Source organism: Danio rerio, chromosome 11, assembly GCF_049306965.1.
Source record: "Danio rerio strain Tuebingen ecotype United States chromosome 11, GRCz12tu, whole genome shotgun sequence".
NCBI classification, from domain to species: domain Eukaryota; kingdom Metazoa; phylum Chordata; class Actinopteri; order Cypriniformes; family Danionidae; genus Danio; species Danio rerio.
This window is the reverse complement of record NC_133186.1, coordinates 13,373,031-13,394,497: the sequence shown is the minus strand read 5'-3', so window position 1 is coordinate 13,394,497 and position 21,467 is coordinate 13,373,031. Positions and strand designations below refer to the sequence as shown.

The 21,467-nt window shown below is 37.1% G+C and overlaps 1 protein-coding gene across 2 annotated transcripts in view; it reads right to left on the bottom strand.

The window, feature by feature from the left end:
- dnhd1 (dynein heavy chain domain 1) overlaps nt 1-21,467 on the bottom strand; it is an 80,081-nt gene that overhangs the window by 43,014 nt on the left and 15,600 nt on the right. For both annotated transcript variants that reach the window (XM_073916542.1, XM_021479939.3), the window contains exons 10-24: nt 18,014-18,264; nt 17,635-17,878; nt 16,694-16,851; nt 16,490-16,615; nt 16,145-16,421; nt 15,923-16,050; nt 13,970-14,168; nt 13,756-13,847; nt 13,470-13,668; nt 13,265-13,390; nt 13,058-13,149; nt 9,965-12,974; nt 7,266-7,386; nt 5,590-5,779; nt 5,202-5,481 (exon numbers count right to left, since the gene is read on the bottom strand). In XM_073916542.1, coding sequence (XP_073772643.1) covers nt 5,202-5,481; nt 5,590-5,779; nt 7,266-7,386; nt 9,965-12,974; nt 13,058-13,149; nt 13,265-13,390; nt 13,470-13,668; nt 13,756-13,847; nt 13,970-14,168; nt 15,923-16,050; nt 16,145-16,421; nt 16,490-16,615; nt 16,694-16,851; nt 17,635-17,878; nt 18,014-18,264 — 5,493 coding nt within the window. The remainder of the gene's footprint in view (nt 1-5,201; nt 5,482-5,589; nt 5,780-7,265; nt 7,387-9,964; nt 12,975-13,057; nt 13,150-13,264; nt 13,391-13,469; nt 13,669-13,755; nt 13,848-13,969; nt 14,169-15,922; nt 16,051-16,144; nt 16,422-16,489; nt 16,616-16,693; nt 16,852-17,634; nt 17,879-18,013; nt 18,265-21,467) is intronic.

Here is a 21,467-nt window from a genome sequence, read left to right as displayed (position 1 = left end):
CTACTAGCAGAAGATAGTAAGTCATAAGCTCTCTGTAATATAATGTAGAGTTGCACTAAAGGACAAAATATCCAATCAGAAGCATTCGAAGTGTTGCAAACATACCCAGCAAGCATTTTTTTTATAAAGACGTCTAATAAACATCTAAACATAGTCGTCTTGGCCAAAACAAGGCAAAATGTGGCCTGTCAATGAAAATCTAATAGACATTTAAAAATAGGTCAAAACTAGACTAGTAATAAAATAAACAGAAATAAATGTCTACACATATAAAGTCTATCTAATCTGTTGATTTGACGATGCGTCTAGTTTTGGGCTATTCTTAGATGTCTATAAAATTTTCACTGACAGCCCAAGTTTAGCTTTGTTTTAACCAAGCCATCTACGTTTAGATGTCTATTACACATCTACAAACACAAAAATTGTTTGTTGGGTTGTCAAATATGTGAGAACTTAACATGAAGTTATCAGAATCAAGTAGTGAAGAGTAGTGAGAGTCTTTATTTTCCAAATTCGTAGAGCTTAATTCATCTTCAGAATACAAATTAAAACACTTTAGATAAAGCCATAGAGCTCGCTGATCCTCCATATACAGTAATGAGACTGACTCATTCAAAAATACTAAAAACACCCTCAAAACCAATCATATGCCTTCAGTTGTGCAATAAAGATATTATCAAGCTACACTTTAAATGTTTTGATACATTTAACAAAAATATAAACTTAATTAAAATTATATGTATATCCTCAATGTCAGTATAGGGTGCACATTCATGAAAGACCTGTGCTTTTTATGTTTAGTTGCATCTCTAATGTATACCTCAGTTGCGATTGTGCTTTGTTCCAAACAGAGAAAGTTACACACAGGTATCTGGGATTACATCAGTACACAGTGTTTGTGAACGTGTACCCTATACTGACACAGAAGAGAAGAAACTGTTAAATGAAGTCATCATTTTTCTTTTATGTGCACGCAAATTTTCAGGATTTCATAATATTCGTATTGAACCTGTGAAAACACTGGTCCTTTTTGTATTGTGTTTTTTTATATTAACTAAACTTAAAATGAAAGAGAGCATTGCTGTATATGGAGGATGAGAGAGCTCTCGTGTCTCATCCAAAATATGTTATTTTGTGTTTTGAAGATGAAGATCTTTGTGGATTGGGACAACATAAAGGTGAACTGTTATTAACATGATTTTCATTTTTGGGTAAACTAACCCCAGCAGACATACAATGTCATAAGACATTTGTATTATGTTAGATTTAGGTCAACAGCATCTAAGGACAATGTTATGTTGACGTCCAATAACGATGTGAAATTAACGTTGATATTTTGTTGATTTTAGGTTGGGTTGGAAAGTGACCAAAATCCAAAGTCGAGCCAACATCTTGAACTAATGTTATATTGACGACAAATACTGACATTTATTTGTCAGGTATGACAACCAAAATCCAATGTCTGATAGACATCATAGTGTTAACATCTACTAAACGTTAGATCATTAGACGCTGATATATATTTTTTAGCTTGCGTTGAAAAGTAACCAAAAAGCAACATCTGTCTGATGTTGGACATTGACATCGGCCTGACGTTGGGTTCTGACATCAAGCCGATTTTCATTTCCAAACAAAATGCAACGTGCCACAGCATTGGAGTACAACATCAATCTGAAATCATGTTGACGTCCTGTGCCTGCTGGGACCCTGTAAACTGTCAGTCATGAAGAAATTTTAATTTTGCTTGATGGACACAAACAAAACAAAACACTCCTTAAAAGAAAATTAAACTTCTCTGTCACAAAACTGAAAGTACTGTGAGATTTGGCAGGTCATAAAGAACCAAATAAAAGCAAGTGGCTGTAAGCAAAGCGAGATGAAATAAGTGTGAATGTGTGGCTCTTCATTATCAATCACAAGCTCATCAATGTAAATCTAATCTTGCTGTCATTTCTTTTCTACCATTATTAATGGGCAGAGGCTTCCTTAAATATTTAACTGTATCATTGAGTTCAACGATGCAACACAAAACTATTTAGTATTCCGGCGATTTAACTTATAACTTTAACACTTAACGTGTGCCTTTATGTCACAAATAAACTACAAAGTAACTTACAAACAGCTAATGCAAACGCTTACAGGATATCAGCATTCTGCAAATATAATATATGTAATTTCTGAATGAGATTAGCACTGCTTTTATCCATGAATCAGGTAACATTCTTTGCACCGTCATGACAGCACTTCACATTGTATTTTATATAAAATGTGGTTTACGGGTAAAATTTCAAAAGGTGAGACAGAGTGACATATAAACAGAATATAACATGAAGATAAATAGGTTACATGTTGTGTTCACTGTCACTGATACCACACACTTGCAAATTAGGACCTTTATCCCAGGGTTAAGGAATACAAAAGTGTTAAACAGACGTTTATGAATACCAAGAATTAGACTCAGATTAAGAATTCAGAGGCCCCTGGGCCTTAATGTCTTTTTAAATATTTCTTAAATTTACAATTTAACAGTAAGTGACTTTATATGAAGTATATTAAGTATCACAGTTGGGATAATTTACTTATAGCAGGTACATATATTTATAGCTTACAGGGATTGAACTTATTTTTATAGCATTTAAAGCATACTTTTTAGAAATATACTAATAAAACTAATGAATATTAGAGGTGTTTAGCATAGTTGTTTAAGTGCAATAAAGCAATACTGAAGTGTATTTTTAGTGTATGATGTTTAAAAATTTATTGTATTAGAAAATATATGAACAACAAGCCTTGGTGTAAAGTAACTAATCACAAATACTCACTCTACTGTAATTCTGAGTTTTTCTCAGAAATTGTAATTTACTAAGTTGTTTTAAAAGTGTGTACTTTTACTTTCCCTTGAGTGCATTATTAGTGCAGCATCTGTACTTTTACTCAACTACTTTCCTTCAACTTGCAGTCACTACTTAATTTTTTCTAGTCTATGGGGATTAGAAAAATCAGTCCTGTTATTCCTGTCCAATAAAATCGCACATAGAAGATAAATCGCATCATAATGAACTACCTCAAGACATGCGATTTATATTGCAGCAAACTTTACAAGAAGATGTCCAAAATCTTTATACATTGACCCTGAGAATGTTTAGATGTATTTCACTGATGAGAAGATGACGGATGTTTACTGTATGATAACCAAAGTGGGCTTAAATAACCAGCAGGCACAAGACATCAACATGACGCCAGACTGACGTATCCTAAGGTCATGGGGATGCTGCATTTTGTTTGGAAAGGAAAATCTGGTTGACAACTCAACATCAGACCCACGTCAATGTCCAATGTTAACCTTAAACCAACCAAATATCAGTGTTTAATGAAGTTACAGCTTGGCGTTGTGTGGACTTTACAACTATGACGTCTATCAGACGTTGGATTTTGGTTGGCATACCTGACAAATAAATTTCAATATGACATTGGTTTAAGACACAGGTGTCAAACTCAGTTCCAAAAGGGCCGCAGCTCTGCACAGTTTAATTCCAACCGTAATTAAACACATCTGATCAAACTAATTGAGTCCTTCAGGCTTGTTTGAAACCTACAGGTAAGTGTGTTGGAGCAGGGTTGGAACTAAACTGTGCAGGGCTTCGGCCCTCCAGGAATTGAGTTTGACACCCCTGGTTTAAGATGTTGGCTTGACGTTGGATTTTGGTCACTTTCCAACACAACCTAAAATCAACCTAATATCAATGTCATTTGACAACATTATTGGACATCAAAATAACGTTGTCCTTAGACGCTGACTAGACGTTGAATTTGATCACCTGACATCACAACCTAAATCTAACCTAATATTACCGTCTTATGACATTGTGTGCCTGCTGGACAATAACTAAATGGACGTCAGAATGTTACGTTTACACACATCCACAAATTACATGTAAATGCATCAGCTTTTCACAGAGTAATGCTCACTACTCTTTACTCTTAAGTACTTTTGAAAGGGCTACTTTTTACTCATATTTTAAGTAATATTGCACTACATTTTTAGGCAAGTTATGGTACTTTTACTTAAGTATGATTTTTCACTACTTTTTCCACCACTGACTACATGTAAATACAAATGGATTTCACTTAGAATTTTAACACCAAGTGGAAATTAATATAGGCTTTTCATACACTATGTGAAAATATCTGCAGTTTCTTTGCAATAAATTTATGTCGTTTATACACACTCAATAAATATTAATTATTAAAAACCCACAAGGTACTTGTGACATTATGTTTTACATTTTCATTATTTAATTTTTAAAATATGTTTCCCCCTTATTGAAAATAATCCCATTTACAATCTGAGAAGAAAAGAAAAATGAGGGCAAAAGGGGCCAACTGGGTTCATGATCGATCTGATATAAAAATGTTGCTGTGCGTTTTACAACCTAGACCGATGTTCATTCATTCATTCTCTTGTCAGCTTAGTCCCTTTATTAATCCAGGGTCGCCACAGCGGAATGAACCACCAACTTATCCAGCACGTTTTTACGCAGCGGATGCCCTTCCACCCGCAACCCATCTCTAGGAAACATCCATACACATTCACACACACACACTCATATACTCAGGACAATTTAGCCTACCCAGTTCACCTGTACCAAATGTCTTTGGACTGTGGGGGAAACCGGAGCACCCGGAGGAAACCCACGCCAACACAGGGAAAACATGCAAACTCCACATAGAAACGCCAACTGAGCCGAGGCTCGAACCAGTGACCTTCTTGCTGTGAGGCGACAGCACTACCTACTGCGCCACTGCTTCACCCCTTCACCAATGTGCCTGTCAGAAATCCATCTTTAATGTTGTCTATGTCAATCAGACATTGAGGGGTGAAGATTGCGTAAATAGCCTTTGCCAACAAGGTATAGTATTTATATTTAGCCTAAACCTAAATTGGTGTTTTTATCTTCCCATCGCATGAGCTGCAAGTCTGCATGGCCCCTGGGACTGTACCAATTATGCCCATCGTATAATCCCAGCCATGACATCAGGTAAATAATGAGCAGCATAAAACTTTAAGAAAGATAAACCAGTATTAGATTTATGGGGTTGTTTTCAGTAGATCAAGCCTTCAAATCAAATATAACTGATGGAACAGGATAATATATGAATGACACTCCAGTTGCTTATTCGTTGTAACTTCAAATACTCACCAAATGGTGCTTCATGAAGGTCGTCGATGAACAGAATTAAGTCTGGCTTCTTTGAGACTTTACTGTTGTGTAGTTGAGTTTTCTCATATCTAACTTTCTCAACTGTCTTGCAAAAGTCAAAAGGGTGAAGGCCTGGACTGGTTGGTAAATGTGTGTGTGCTCTTGCTTGTGATACTAAAGACTTGCACAACATCGTTTTGCCAGATCCAACCTCTCCGACAAGAAGAGCTGGCTGTTGAACATCCAGCAGCATGTCAAGAAGATATGCATGTCTTTCATACTGTAACAAACACAAAAAGTACAGACACAGCTCAAACACATTGCATTGCGGAATGAGGAAAATAAATAATCTTGATGCTATATGTACTCTGTGATAGAAAAGGCAAACCTGAGGCACAGATGTGAAGAACAGCGGTGGACTCTTCCGAGTGCTACAGTCAAGGAAATTGGTTGTGTCTCCCATTTCCTCACTGAATTCAAAGAAATGCTCAAATACTGTGCCTTCTGGAGGAGTCTCAACTTTACAACAGCTCTTATACAGGGCCTCGCGTGCAAAAAGATCAAAATGCAGCCAGTGCCTACGACAGGAACAGGTAAATACTAATATGTAACTGATTCATTCATTTTCTTTTCGGCTTAGTCCCTTTATTAATCAGGGATCCCCACAGCGGAATGAACCGCCAACTTATCCATACACTGCAAAAAATGCTTTTCTTATTTAGATTTTTTTTCTTGTTTCTAGTCCAAATATCTAAAAATTCCTAAATCAAGAAGAATTTTCTAGACAAGCAAAACATATTGTCTTGTTTTGAGAAATAATATTCCAATATTAAGTGAATTTTCCTTAAAACAAGCAAAATAATCTGCCAATGGGGTAAGCAAAATAATCTTACATTAAAAGAAAAAACAAGATTAATTTGCTTACCCCACTGGCAGATTATTTAGCTTGTTTTAAGAAAAAAATTCACTTAATATCGGAATATTATTTCTCAAAACAAGAAAACATGTTTTTCTTGTCTAGAAAATACTTCTTGATATAAGAAATTTTAGATATTTAGACTAGAAACAAGTCAAAAAATCTAAGCAAGAAAATCATTTTTTGCAGTGTATGTTTTACGCGGCGGATGCCCTTCCAGCTGCAACCCAACACTGGGAAACACCCATAGACCCTTGCATTCACACACATACACTATGGCCAATTTAGCTTATTCAATTAATCTGTACCACATGTCTTTACACTGTGGAGAAACAGGAGAACCTGGAGGACACCCACACGAACACGGAGAGAACATGCAAACTCCACACAGAAATGCCAACTGACCCAGCTGGGGTTCGATCCAGCGACCTTCCTGCTGTGCTTGTTTCAAGAATGCTGAAGCAATAGCTGATGAGAGACGACTATGACATAGCATGAAAGCAGATCTTTTATTATGCCACAGACACTTCCGATTCTTCCAGTCGTGATCACGTGGAGAAGAAGCAGCACTGTTTTATCATGCTTATTTTAGGTTTCTGTTTTATTGCTGCCCTGTGCTGTTTAACGAAGCACACACATATTAAAAAGTCTTTGTTGTTTCTTTGTTTTTTATAAACTTGATAAAAGAATTGAGGAGGTTTGACGTCATTAGCAACGCAACACCGGACACAGTTCATGTCACTAGTAAAATTGCTTATTGCACATTCTTCAAAACAATGGGGTATATACGTAGGGCAACAAACATTTAAACTGTTCTAGTAGTTTTTGGATATTTTCAATTGTGCCTTCAAAGTTTAAAATAAAGATAGTTTGGCTACTTATAACAGGAAAATGCTATATTCATTGGTTTTTGCAGTTTGCAAACAAATTGTGTTAGCAAAGCCTGAGTGTAAATATTCCCAGTGATGGGTTGCAGCTGGAAGTGCATCCGCTGTGTTAAACATATGCTGGATAAATTGGCGGTTCATTCTGCTGTGGCGACCCCTGATAAATAAAGGAACTAAGCCAAAAAAAAAATGAATGAATGAATGAATGAGTGTAAATACTTTTTCATAACAACATCTAAGACATCTACACATGTGAAATACCTAGGATGCAAATGTCCTCCAAATCCCCAAATATAAGCAACAAAAAAGATGTTTCTTGCTTGCAGTCCCCACTGAATAGCCATGGCATCAGTGCATGGTGGCTGGAGAACTTGTGCACTGTCTAAAGAGCAAATAATATTAATTTATTTGCATTGTTAACTAAAATACTGAACTCAGATTATCAGTCTCTTAAAACTTTACAGCATGCAAACACAAATTTCAAAAGTAATCTCAGGACATATACTGTATAGGTTAAACTATAGCTTAGCATATAGTATAGAATACTATACACATAACATAGAATAAGCTGTATGTGTACATGGACCACAAAACCAGGCTTATCTTGCACATGTATATAAAAAAAATCATATGGGTCAAAATAATAGATTTTTCTTTCATGCCAAAAAAAATCATTAGGATATAAAGCAAATATCGTGTTGCTTGGAGATATTTTATAAATTACCTACTGTAAATATTTTGAAATGTACAATGTTATAAGTAACATTCATTGCTGAAGTCTTCATTTAGACAACTTTAAAGGTTATTTTCTTTTCGCTTTTTTTTTTTTTTTGTTAGTTTTTGAACCCCACCAGAACACACTACCTGACAAAAGTCGTCTTCGTCGATCCCATTTGTAAAAGCAAAAAATAAATAACTTGACTTCTAGTTGATCATTTGGAAAAGTGGCAGAAGGTAGATTCTAGATGTTTCTAATGTACCATGTGTTGAACTGCATCCCAATCATCACAAATACTGCAAAAGGCCAATTAGAACCCAAGATTCTCCCAGACATCTGTCAAGTTTGGTGAAGGAAATATCATGACTTGGGGTTACATTCAGTATGGGGCGTGCGAGAGATCTGCAGGGTGGACAGCAACATCGACAGCCTGAGGTATCAAGACATTTGTGCTGCCCATTACATTTCTTCACCAGGATAGCGCTACTTCTCATACTTCAGTCTTCATATCAAAGTTCCTGAAAACAAAGAAGGTCAATGAGCTCCAGGATTGGCCAGCCCAGTCACCAGACATGAACATTATTGAGCATGTCTGGGGTAACATGAAGAAGAAGGAGCTTTCTTTGCCATTCCAGATGACTTTAATAATTTGTTAAGAGATTTGAGTCATAGCAGATGTATGGATGCAGTCCTCCAAGCTCATGGGAGTCAAACACAATGTTAATTCTTTTTCCACGGCACCATGACTTTATATTCTATATTGTACATCATTTCTGTTAAGTGACAAGACTTTCGTCTAAGCAAAGTCAGACCTTACTGTCCTAAAAAAATAATTAAAAGTAAAGACATGATCATATTTTGATTGGGTAAAAATAAGCGTAATCTAGAAGCCTTTGCCTTTCATATAAGCCACTTCTGGTACCAAATGATCAACTAGAAGTCAAGTTATTAGCCCCTTTCACACAGTGATACCGGTAAATATCCGGAAAATTTCCAGAACGACTTTACCGGTATGTTCAAAAAAGCGCTGTTCACACAGGCGAGGACGTTACGGAAATTTTCCGGAAAAGAGCATTCACACATCCATTCCAAAATACCGGTAAATTCTGACATCATTCACCACAAATGAGTTTTAAACGGCTGCGCTTGTATTTGTAAACATTTGACTAAATTACAAACTCAGTGGATGATTAATATTGTGAACAACTTTCTCAAGATCACTTTCGCATGTCGAGATGTTCATAATATGTGCGTGTGCTGGCGCTCACAGGCTGTTTCACAGGCACACGAACGTAAACAAACAACGGCTTATCATAAGCATCTCATCGATGATTATTTACACAGTTGGCATTATGAAGAACATATAAACGTTATCTGACTAACTTCTAGCAGCTAAATTTGTCTGGAAAAATATTCAAAGGCTTTTATCCTCACAAACCGCGCGGACGTAAATGCGTCTGACTGTTGTGATTGGCTAAAGCAGACATCTCACGTCAGCACGTTCTAGACGTGCACGCGCTTATTACGGGAATCTTCCTTCTGCATTCACACAGCGCAGCATTCCGGCAAATTGCCGGTAATGTTACAACTTCTCTTTCCGGAAAATAGCCAGAACGAATTTACCGGTATTTTCAAAAAGGACCTGTTCACACATACAACCTTTCCGGAAAATTGCCGGAAATTTTCCAGAAAGGTCTGTATGTGTGAAAGGGGCTATTATTGGCTGTTCCTAAAACTTGGATAGGCGACAAGACTTTTGTCAGGTAGTGTTATAGGCTAAAATTTGTCCTATCCTAACAAACCATACATCAATAGAACGCTTTTTAATAAAGCTCTTAGATGATTGTAAAATCTAAAATTCAAAAATAACCCATATGAAAGAATTTGTGGTCTAGGGTCACATTTACTGCTCCTTCAGCTATGGGCAATTTATAGGAAGATATGACAATTGTCGTATGATGTGTATATTTATATTTTTACTAGTTTATTTATTTAATTTAGGTGAACGAATGCAAAAAAACAACAATTAAATATGCTATATATATATATATATATATATATATATATATATATATATATATATATATATATATATATATATATATATATATATATATGTGGTCTTAATATGATAAAAATACAATTGCAATCTTTTTAAATTATTACAAAATCCCTATGACATGAAAGTGCCTATAGCTGAAGAAACACTCATAAATAGGAATAGAACTGAGCACATTTTTACCTTCTGTTTGGGTTTCCCTTGAAGTGAATTTGGAGGCTCCTCCCTTCCCCGAATGTTCCAAAAGCGCACAAAGAATCTTAATGAAACTCGTTATTTCCTGCAAACCCTCAGTAATCCTAGATGCCTGTTTGCCTTCACATCCACCGCTGGCCATCAGGGGAGAAAGAACGGTGTTTTTAAGAAACACTAATGTGTCAGAGAAAAGGTCTTCGGAAAGCTGTCTCCACATTTTCAGAGTAATCTGGTCCACAATGTGCTCTCTAGAGAGAACATCCATCTCACTCTCCCACACAGATCTCCACAGGTTCTCACCAGAAACATACACTAGACTGCAGTGTGCCACTACAGAGGGTGTTGAATCACCAAGGTTTGTGATCTCAGTTAGTATTTTCAGTTTCGATGGTTCAACTTTCTCTCCTGATGAGAGGTAAAGATGAGGATGTTCAAGATCACGAAGAGTTGTCAAAGAGTCCAACCAAGCAGGTTCGCCGACTGGATCGCCATCTAGCACAATCCAATTCACATATTGGGTTTGCACAGCTTTCTTTCTTTTGGAAGGGGTGATCTGTCCTGAGCGTCTTAATGCTTTAGTGAAAGCTCCATCAAACCAGGAACTGTCCATGTCAAAATAACCACCGAAAAATTGTTTGTGGGTCAAGGCATTGGGGAATATAACCTCAATGCTCACAGGAGGGCAACATGGCATAGGCAACTCATGATAGTCGTCTTTGAAATCTCCTTTATGCTGACCTGTAGATTCAACATCAAGAATTCTGGAAAGTTTCTGAAATGTACTTGCTATGGTTTGATATAAAGTTGTTTTGCCACAACCTGCTGGCCCAAGGAGCACTATAACATTGGAAACCTTCAAAGCTTGATGTAGGATCAACACATTATCAAGCATCTGTGCGTCTGCGTGAAATCCTTGATGCTGCAACTCATCTTTCACTGCATTTCTTAAAATATTTTGTTCTTCTTCATCAATAATCTGTTGTAGACTTGCAAAGTGCCTTACTTTTGGAAAGGTTTCCTCAAATATTTTATGAAACTTTGTTGCTCTCTTTGGATCTGAGACAGTATTCTGCATGACTGACAGCACCCCTTTGATTGTAGCTTGCTCCTCTAAATCAGCATTCATAATTTTCTTGGGCTGATTGGCAAACTTAAAATGTTCTCTGAACTTGTCAGTTTCTTTCAAATGACGAAAGAGGTTTAAATGTGTTCCAGAGGAAGAAATCACATTTCTGAGAAGGACAAGCCAAGAGGTCTGATGTCCACTGACAAAATCAGGAAGGCAATGTAAATCCTTTGCAAGCCTAAAGAGACATTCCAGGCGGCGACTTAAATCAGCAGCTTCAGAAAACCCATATGACAACAACATCACTTCTGCAATGATTCTGTAGTGTGGCTTCATCAGTGTGACAGGCCTCACCGCAGCTCTCAAATTTTCTGGCATCTTAGTTGAGTAGCCATTAGCTGAGATTGTGATACATCCATAAGTAAGCTTGACCGGTATATTTTTTTTCCCAGCAATGTGACATTCCACCTCGAAAAACTCATGTTCTTTTTCTTGTGTTTGTCTTTGAACTGCTGATAAATTTTGATGTATTTCGGTCAAGTGTTGTCCCAAATCAGACAATGTCCCTTGTTCCAACAAATCCACTGAATCAAGTACTAGCCAAGCTCCATTTTGAAGAGCACCTAGAAGCGTTTGGGAAATGACTGAGGATCTAGTGCTTGAGCAACACTTCAATATAACCACTTGTCGACCCAGTGCGTAACCCAGCTGCACAGCAGCATGCTGCTTGCCTGACATGTAGGGTCCACTGACGAAAGCACACTTGAAACTGGAAAGAGCAAGAATTATGCCCATGTAAGCTTGTTCAGTTGAAGGGGTATTCACCATGGTCCAGTTCTCAGGTCCAATGTATTCATAGCCATATGGCAATTGTGTGCGCAGAATATCAACACAGACAGACTGATCCTCTGGAGATGGAAGTAAATCACTAGCAATGGCATTTGCATTTGGAATAAGGTAATACTTCATAAGCTTCTGCCATTCAAAAGAGGTCTCCAAATCTCCTTTCACTTTGACAAGCCCATCGGCTTGGCAAGAGTGCTTTAAGGTCAACATAATCAAGGCACGCAGAGCTGTCAAGATGCGCCGAGACGGGTTCTTATTTGAATCTGTGGAATTATCATTGATAAGCTGGCACAAATATTGCAGTTGTGCAGCTTTTTGGCACTTTATTGTCTTCCACATGTCAGCAGTTGTACAATTTGACTCTTGGATTCTACTAAACCACAGCACCTCTTCTGCCACCAAAAGACATTGCAAAGGATACTGAGATATTAGTTTTAAAAGCTCTTCATGAGCTACTTCAGAACTGTTACTCTTGTTGTGCCCAATCAGGTCTGGGTCTCTAGAAAGCTTTCTATGCTTCGATTTTTGCTGGATGGCTAAGCATTTTTCAAACCTAAGTTTCACTGCTTGATTTAACTTTTGTTCAAATAAACCAAGCCAAGCCACAGGATTGAGGTTTGACTTAAGTGGACATATGAAGGGTACGTATTCATCAAATTCTCCATATATGCCATGTACCAACATTCGCTCATTAGTAAGAGCTGCCAAGTCATGTGTACTGCAGACATTACCTTCGACTTGAACATCAAGTTGCTTCACTCCAGTGAAGCATTTCTGTATGATTTGTAAAAGGGAGGAAGGTGCTGGAAGTTGTAAAGAAAGAAGTTTTATCAACTCTCCATCACTGAGACAGTAGAGTCTGGGGAACTGGCTGCGTGCTGACTCCAATACATTAAGAAAATGATTGGAAATCTCCTCCATTGTTGTGAATCCATTCAGAAAGGCAGCATGTAGACTTTGACCTTGTAAAGTGTCACTGAACTCTGTTCTTGTACTCAGATGAACAAAACTACATACATGTGGGTCATTGACTGTGATCTCAATGATTTCACGAAACAACTTATCTGCCGGGTGAAACTTATCTTGCTGCAACAGAAGAATTGTTGATTAGTTAAAGGAAATTGCTTGAACTGAGTAAACAAAAAAGCATCAAATAAAAAAAAACATACCAACTCAAACTTTTGATGCACATTTTCATTGAATGTTCGGCTTATAAAGATCCATTTCTGCTGATATCTCTCAAATATATCAAGCAATTCATCTGTAGTAAATCAAGCAATGAAAGAGACAAAGTAAAACAAGAAATTAATATTGCAAAACATCTTTTACTTCCTAAATATACATTATTGACTTCTATGTTTTTCTCAGGAATATACCCAGCTCTTGTAAAAACAGATGCCAGTGTTCAACATCTTTCTGAAACTCATCAACATATTGAGAACGCAGCATGTCGGAAAGGATCAGAACACTTTCCTTAGAATGAGCCAGAAGTGTCTCTATACCTGTAAAGAAATAGACAGATTGACAACATTATCAGTACCACCAGAGGAGACCAGTTGAATAACTGAGGATATCACTCACCAGTAATAGTGAATGTTCCACCATCACTAATGTGATGTTTTGGTGCATTTTGAGGTAAGACATCACCTAGTTGTGGAGTCTGCTGTTGCTGGACAGCAATAATGAACCTTTTATGATGGAACTCTGCTGTTTCCCATTGCCTCTGAAGAGCTCTGAACATCTGTTCCATGTCTGTCTCAGCTTTGGAATCAAGACAAATCTGAAAGCCAATCAACATCCACAACTCAGAGCTTACAATAATCCCAAAAATATTCATGTTTTTCAATGTAAACAAGTACTACTAAACCTTATTGATTTTATTTTGATGCCTCTGCAGGTCTTTGGACAAGAGATCAGCTACTGTTAATTTCCATTCTGGGTCATACACCAGACCAATTGCTACAGAAAACATACAGATGTTTAGTTCCTACATATTATTTACAAAACACTCATGTGGCTAAATCTGGCTAAGCCATCAATGTCATTTGGCTATGCTATCTAGCGTTGCTAAGCCATCTTACCCTTTGAGATGTTTCTCCAGTGCTTGTGCTTCAGAGTGGGACTAATCAGCTTACTCAATACAGAAAGGAACTGTTTAAAGGCCTGTAAAATCTGCAGGTTTTTCTGCAGCAATGCATCATGGAAAGGTATGACTTTAGCAAATGTTTCTGCCTTTTGTATCCAGGAACCAACCACGTCTTGGGCTTTAGTCACCACAAACTGTAATGATGCAAATGCAAAAAAAGAAGTTGAAAACTATGTATAATCAAAGACTATAGAATATACAAGACATGTCAATGTATAGTTTTAATGGGGAAAAGTGTAAGGGTCAATATGGCGAGCTAATCATTGATCCCTATAGACTGACATTTCTCTGAGGAGAAACTCGGACCAGACGTGTGCTTTCACGATAGTTTGTTGGTCAGCAAAACTGCTGGAATCTCAGCAAATACTTGCTTTTCAGACACAATGAATATATCAACATAAAGCTTAAAATCTGTACTCTTAAATGAAACAAGTGCACTTGAAAACAAAAGCTTTTCGGTTTTGTAATCTGTATGAAATGATTGTGACATACAGTCCATCCTGCCTGATCCACATCCCATGACAGCAATTACTCAAATGCCCACAAATTTGTAAACGAAGAGTTGCTCTCATTTCTGGACTAGATTCACCATCAAGACCAAGTTGTGAATTGCTTAAGAAGAGCAGCGTGATCAGGCAATCATTATCCAGAGGATGATAATATGTTAAACAGCCATAAATGAGGTTGGTGGCATGATCTCGTTCCTTTTGAGTGTGCATATGCATTAGCTTGAGAAACCTGAAAATATGCCAATTTTGTTTGATTCAGACATTTAAAAACATGAGACAGTTGCTGTTTAAGTTTATTGGTGATTACAAATATGTAATGTAATTGTAAGCTTGGCCAACAGTTTTGAAGAATTTGATTTTTCACCATTCAGACAGATTACCCGAGAGGCATTTCAAAGAAGGCCGTCGAGAGAAATGACTTGCCTTAAAGTGGTGGTCCACAGTGTATTTTTAAAGCTTGGTTGCATTTATGGGGTGCTAAGCAATGTGTTCTCATGCTTCATTTGTAGAAAATCACGTTATTTTTTCATATATTCTACTTTGATTATATACAGCTACTCTGCTAACATGAAAACGACTGTCATATTTTTTAGTTCCTCTGAAAGGCACGCCCTCTAAAGGCTCTGATTGGTCAGCTAACATAATGTGCTGTGATTCACAGATCAGCTCCACATCACCAGGAAGTGTCTCTGTTATAACTTTACAGCACCTCTGGCCATGTCCCTTCACTGTGTGGGGTGTATGTGCGTAACCTGAAAGGTTTATGACTATCACGATTATCAGCGATTGTATTTCATAAGATTGCTGGATTTCACTAACTATAACTATGGGCTACAAATCCGCCATTTCTGGACTACATTTTCATACATGCATTCCACTAACACTCACACATGCTTCCTGATCTAGACTGATTACACTCACACCACCCAGACGTCTCGCCCTGCCAGCACCACCGAGACATCTGGGTGGTGTGAGTGTAATCAGTCTAGAAGCATGTGTGCGTGTGAGTGGAGTGCATGTATGAAAATGTAGTCCAGAAATGGCGGATTTGTAGTCCATGGTTATAGTCAGTGAAATCCAGCGATCTTATGAAATACGATCGCTGGTAATCGTGACAATGACATTATTAACCCGGATGTATTTTTTGTAGACCCCAAACTTCATTCGCTGTAGGTTTTGCTGAGCTAACACTGTAAAAGCCAATGTCTCCCTTTGCATTGAACTTTGAGGTCTTACATTCAGAGATGTTGTTTATGTTCACACATCTACATTACACATCAACTAAAGTTTAAAATATTATATCATAGTGGAATTCCCCTTTAAAGGGACGTTGGTATAATTAAACTATCAAATAAAAATGTTTTTCGATAACTACAAACCTTTCGGAAATGTAGTAATTTCCACTCTTGGATTTGCGTGGAAGATATGCTCATCAGTTCCCAGAGTCCTTTCCTTGCTTCAATTCTCTGCTGTCCTACTCCCACAAAGGTGAGATCTAGTTGATGACCTGAAAAAAAATTAATAAAAATCACTGACATTAAACTACTGCATCAAAATTGGAAGACATTGCTTTGTTTAGGTTTTAGGACTTATTTTCCTACCTCTCAGAATTTCACTGGCTCTGCTCTGATCATTAAACTGTTCAGCGATCACATAGAATTGACTGCACAGTGTGTTTAGCTGGACAAGCATTTCCATGGCATTCTGGTCAGGGTCAAGATAGGGTCCAGAGGTGGCTCTTGAAACCAGGTTGTCTAATTTGTTCACTAATGAGGAAACATTGCTGTCTAATGTTTCCAGCATAGAAGGAAGCTGTTGGGAAACTTTGTCTGCAGCTTGTTTTGTTAGTGGAACTAAGCAATCCCACAAGTCAACTACCTGCAGAAAAAAGTGGTTGTTAGATTTTGCAATTTGATTAAAATCAATTACATACATATATATAGTACCTGCTTCATTGAGATCATATCATTCAAAGCCACTTGTGTATAATTCTGTCGCACACTTTCTTGTAAAGAGTGGAGGTCTTTCAGTTCCTGCTGCATGTTTCCTGACATCTTCTCACTTTGCTTTACCTGTATAAAATCCAATTACGTCCAATTACCTCCAGTTTACACTGACTGACCAGCACTGATAAAGAAGTGAGTTAATACCATGTCTGCAAAAACGGTGAACTTGTGAAACGAATTTGGTTCAGACTGCATGATTTCCACAGCTCTTTTCAGCTGAGAAATTAGATTCTTAGAGCGTATCTGCAAATCTTCATACAGTAACTTTGGCACATCCTTGGCAATGATGTTTAACTTGGAACCTTAACACAAAACAAGACAGGAAATCAGCATTTTAAAACTAACACTTAAGCAGACTAACACAAATTTAGTAGGTACGCGAGCTGTCACTGGGGTGGTACCTTTTCAAAAGGTACAAATTTGTATATTAATACCTCAAGGGTACATATTAGTACCTAAAAAGTACAAAAGTGTTCCTCTTAAAATTTTTAGATACTAATGTATACTTTTAAGGTACCAATGTGGACCCATTAAGTAAAAATGTTCACCTTTCAAAAAGGTACCATCATAGTGACAGCTCGCGTATCTTTATTTCTGAGAGTGTATGTAATGTATACATACATAGTTTTGTCACCATTAGTCTGTGGGATTATACTATTAATCTATCATTTATAGTCAGTGGCTTCAGACAAAATGTTGTGATTGTTGTGAATTTATGTTGTAAAACATAAATTAATTACTATGGACAAACAAAAGGCCAAAATCAAAGTCTCAGTGCTTGTTATGTGTTAGCATGTTGCTAAGCTAATAAGCACAATATTGGATCAAATGGTCCATTTTAATTATATGTAACTAATATTAATGCATAGAAAAGCTAGAAATTGAACATCCCTACTCTAAAGAAGTGACTGTAATTGTTTCAAATTACAGGAACTCACTGGCATATACTGAAACAAGCTATTTCTTTTACATCAGCAAATAATCCCATTCACACACATTATGTATTATATTACAGATGTTTTACAAATGACAGATTTTTAGTTATGAATACACCATTTAGAAATTAAGAACATTTGAAAATATACCTATTTGTTTTTTGATGTTGGATATCTCAACAGTAAACAACTTATTTGATGTGTTGAAGAACTGAGGAACGTTGTGGACTTTGTCCATCCAAAACTGAAGTTTCTTGATTAATTCCTCATATTTCAGAGGAGAACATCCACGCAAGGTTTTTGGAGAATCTGAACCCCACTGACTGGTGAACAAATGAACATCTATCAACCAAGAGTGGTTCTCACACAGCTGGAACACCTCTGTAATAGCATCCTACAAGAAAATCAGCATAACCAATTATGGGGTTTGAGAAATGATAATTCTAATTGATGTGTCTATGTTCTTATAGACATGGTTGTTCATATGATCCTAAATCAGACACAATGTCTAGATGAAAAATCTGACTACCTGAGTAATCTTGTCCTGCTCATTCTGAATCTCCTGTGTTTCAACATGAACTTTCAGGTTCCACTCCAGCAGTCTCCAGGGCAGAGGCTGATAATGGCCTTGCACTCTTTGCGCCTGAACTCTCAGGGAGTTCATTTTGACTGGCCTTATGCTTTGGGGTGACCTGTCTTTTTGGGAGGACATCCTTTCAAGCTCCTTTAGAGATGACTCACTGTCAGGACCTGTTACTTCAAAAACTTTGTCTTTAAATTCTGAAAAGACAAGAAAAAATGTAAGAATGTTTTGCTACATCCTGTATATGGTTAAATAAGACAGTTTTTTTTATTTAAAGGGGTAGTTCACTCAAATATTACATTTTTCTAATTTACATTTATTTATTTACTTAAGTTGTTCTAAACCTATGAGTATTTCTTCTGTCGAATACAAAAGAAGATATTTTGAAGAATGTTGGTAGTCAGACAGATGACAGTACCCAAAGTGGAAACATCTAAGGAGATGTTTACACTAAACTTGATGATGCGGGTGTTTTGATGGATGTCAGCTCCAGGATGGAGTAACACGTATAATTTCCCATCTCGTTATGATTATTAATAAAGTTGAATGTTTAAGAGCCTAGATTATATTATGACCTTAGTGTCATCCCGCTTCAGATTAAATCTGGAATAGTATGTGTGTGTCATTGCTTTTTCTGAATGCCAAATGATTTGTTTCCTCAGGATCTACCAAGCTAGGTCAAAGGTTATAGTGTCACGATCACCAGTGAACGTAACTCTTTAGATCGCTGGATCTCGCACACAATACTTCTGGACTACAAATCAATCATTTCTGCACTACATTTTCATACATGCACTCTGCTCACACTCACACATGCTTCCTCATTTAGACTGATTACAGTCGCACCACCTGAGCATTGTCAAAGACTGATTGCACACACTATTTAAGCAGCACACTCACTCATTCACATTGCAGTCTTGTTAGCTGCAAAGTGACATTACAACGCGTTATCCTTGTCTTGTTTTCCTGTGTTTTGACCTTAGCCTTGTTAGCCTTTTTGTCTATGTCTGCCGCCTGCCTTTTGACCTCTCGCCTGATACTTTTGACTATGATTCTGGACTTCCTTTATACATATGTTTGCACCTGTGTTGACCATTGCTTGCCTGACTACTCCAATAAACCTGCTCGTGAATGCTACTCAGTTGTCTCTGTCACTCCCCGCGTTACACATAGAAACCTATAGAGTGGGCCTGGACTCTTGAAAAATTGGAAACAATTTTTTCCTGAGTTATTTGAAATATATTTTAAAGTAAATTGCTTTGTATGTAAGCTGCCAGTTTGGATGTCGATTGTACCAACTTTGAAGCAGTTTTGATAAGAAAGCAGAGAGTACACTAAACAGCACTGAGTAATAAAAGATTGTACTTTGTGTGTGTTTATGTGTGTTCTATTGGTGTGGATCAGTATTACAAGTCTGGGGTTAGCTCTGAATACCCTAGTGGCTGTCTGACTTTTGTATGTGATTATTGGAAGATATTTTTTGTAATTACGCACACACACACACACACATTAAAATTTTCTAAGTCTGTCTGTGTTTTTAACCAATCAGGTTAAACACCTATATGTATGACACAGTTAATAACGTTATGTGAGAGTATAATTGCTGTTTGAGATTGTAAGCAGACTGGCCTACTAACTCTTTAGAGTGTTGAAGCTGGCTTCTGCTGACTGCAAACTAGCTTCAGTAAACTTTTTTTTTATTATTGAATCTCTTTGGCTCTTCTTTATCTGACAGACTGGTCATGTTTGGGTTTAAGCTATTGGTCCCCCTATAAACTGTTGTAGTTTGGTAATTTTGGTGTTCTGTTTTCCTTGTAACCCCTCTTTGCACATTTTGGATGTTCCTCTTTCCACTTTCAAGGTTTTTCCTATTTGACTTTAAGGCCCTGTTTACACTAATACGTTTTAGTTTTAAAACGCATAAGTTTTGCTATGGTTATTCCATCTGTCCACACTACGCCAGAGATTTCGAGGGCTGAAAACGGAGCTTTTTGGAAATGCTGAAGAGGCCGTTTTCATTCTAAAACACTGCTGTTCCGTGTAGATGTGGGAAAACAGAGACATCTGAAAACGGAGGCGGGGCTGCAGACATTCACCTATCTGACTGGGGATTTTTCCTCTATATTATTAAGTAAACAAAGATCAGTCTTCCATACTTTCTTTGTAAGTTTAGACTTTGATATGGAAAGCAAACTGCCGAAGACACGTTGGGTAAATCTTCAAAGGAAACAGTGTACTTTATAACCTCATTTTCATCACCCTGGCTAAGTTGTTTCACTTTCTTAACAATAAAATGAAAACATATAAGGAACTGCCTATTTTCATTTTGCTATTAGCAACTAAGCAGACACCAAAAATGTCGAGGCATCATGTAGATACATGTTTATATGACTTTCATCTTCACTGCATGTATTTTTATAACAAAACATAGCCTATAACATTAACGCCTCCTTTCATTTTCTTTAAAAATACGAAACATACCCTGTTTTTCGTCTTATTAATCAATAATGGCCATTATAAAAGTATAACGTACAATAAGTTTATACATTATAGGAAATAAATGCAAGCAATCAGTCAAATGTGCAGAATCAGTGTACGTGGTTACATACATTAATATATTAACCTAATTTATCTTTGCGCTCAGCCAAAACACGTTACCCAAGAACAAGTAATAAATTCAAAAGACCAAAGTTGGGGAATATGTTGTTAGATGTAGACAACAAGATGAACTAAATATCACATTTAACAAATAGAGTAACATTAGATCCAGCGGTAGATTCTTGATGAGCAGTCTGACGTGCACAGCTCTCATTGCTGCAGTGCATCTATGTGTGGTCACGTGATGTGTGTTTTCAGTGGTATACTGTGAACGGAGAGTTGTTCAGAAATGCTGGATGAAACGCCAGTGTGGACACACATCATTTTCATTCAAAAATGCCGTTTTAAAACTAAAACGTACTAGTGTAAACGGGGCCTAAGTGTCCTGTATGACAGTATATTCCAGACAGAAAAAGATGTGTTCAATTCAAAGGGTGTAAAAGTATGCATGATGACTTTTTGATGCAATGCTCATGATTACATTTGAATAAACACTATGTCTGAAAGGTCTGCCAGTTTTTGCAGAGGGCAGAAAGCAGTGAACACTATGGAACATGTCAGTGGGAAAAAAATCCCTTCATGGAGCTTTCCTAACAAGCAAGTTCTCTAAATTAGTAGAGTATGCGCTGACAGTTTACCTCAGAATCCATTGTAGGAAAAATATCAATGGGTCAGTGGAGTACAATTAATTTTTTTACTCATCAACATTCTCAGAATACCTTTTTTTGTGCTCAAGAGAAGAAAGACAAGAGGAGGGTGAGTAAAATATGATAGACTTTTAAATTGTGGGTGAAATGGTACA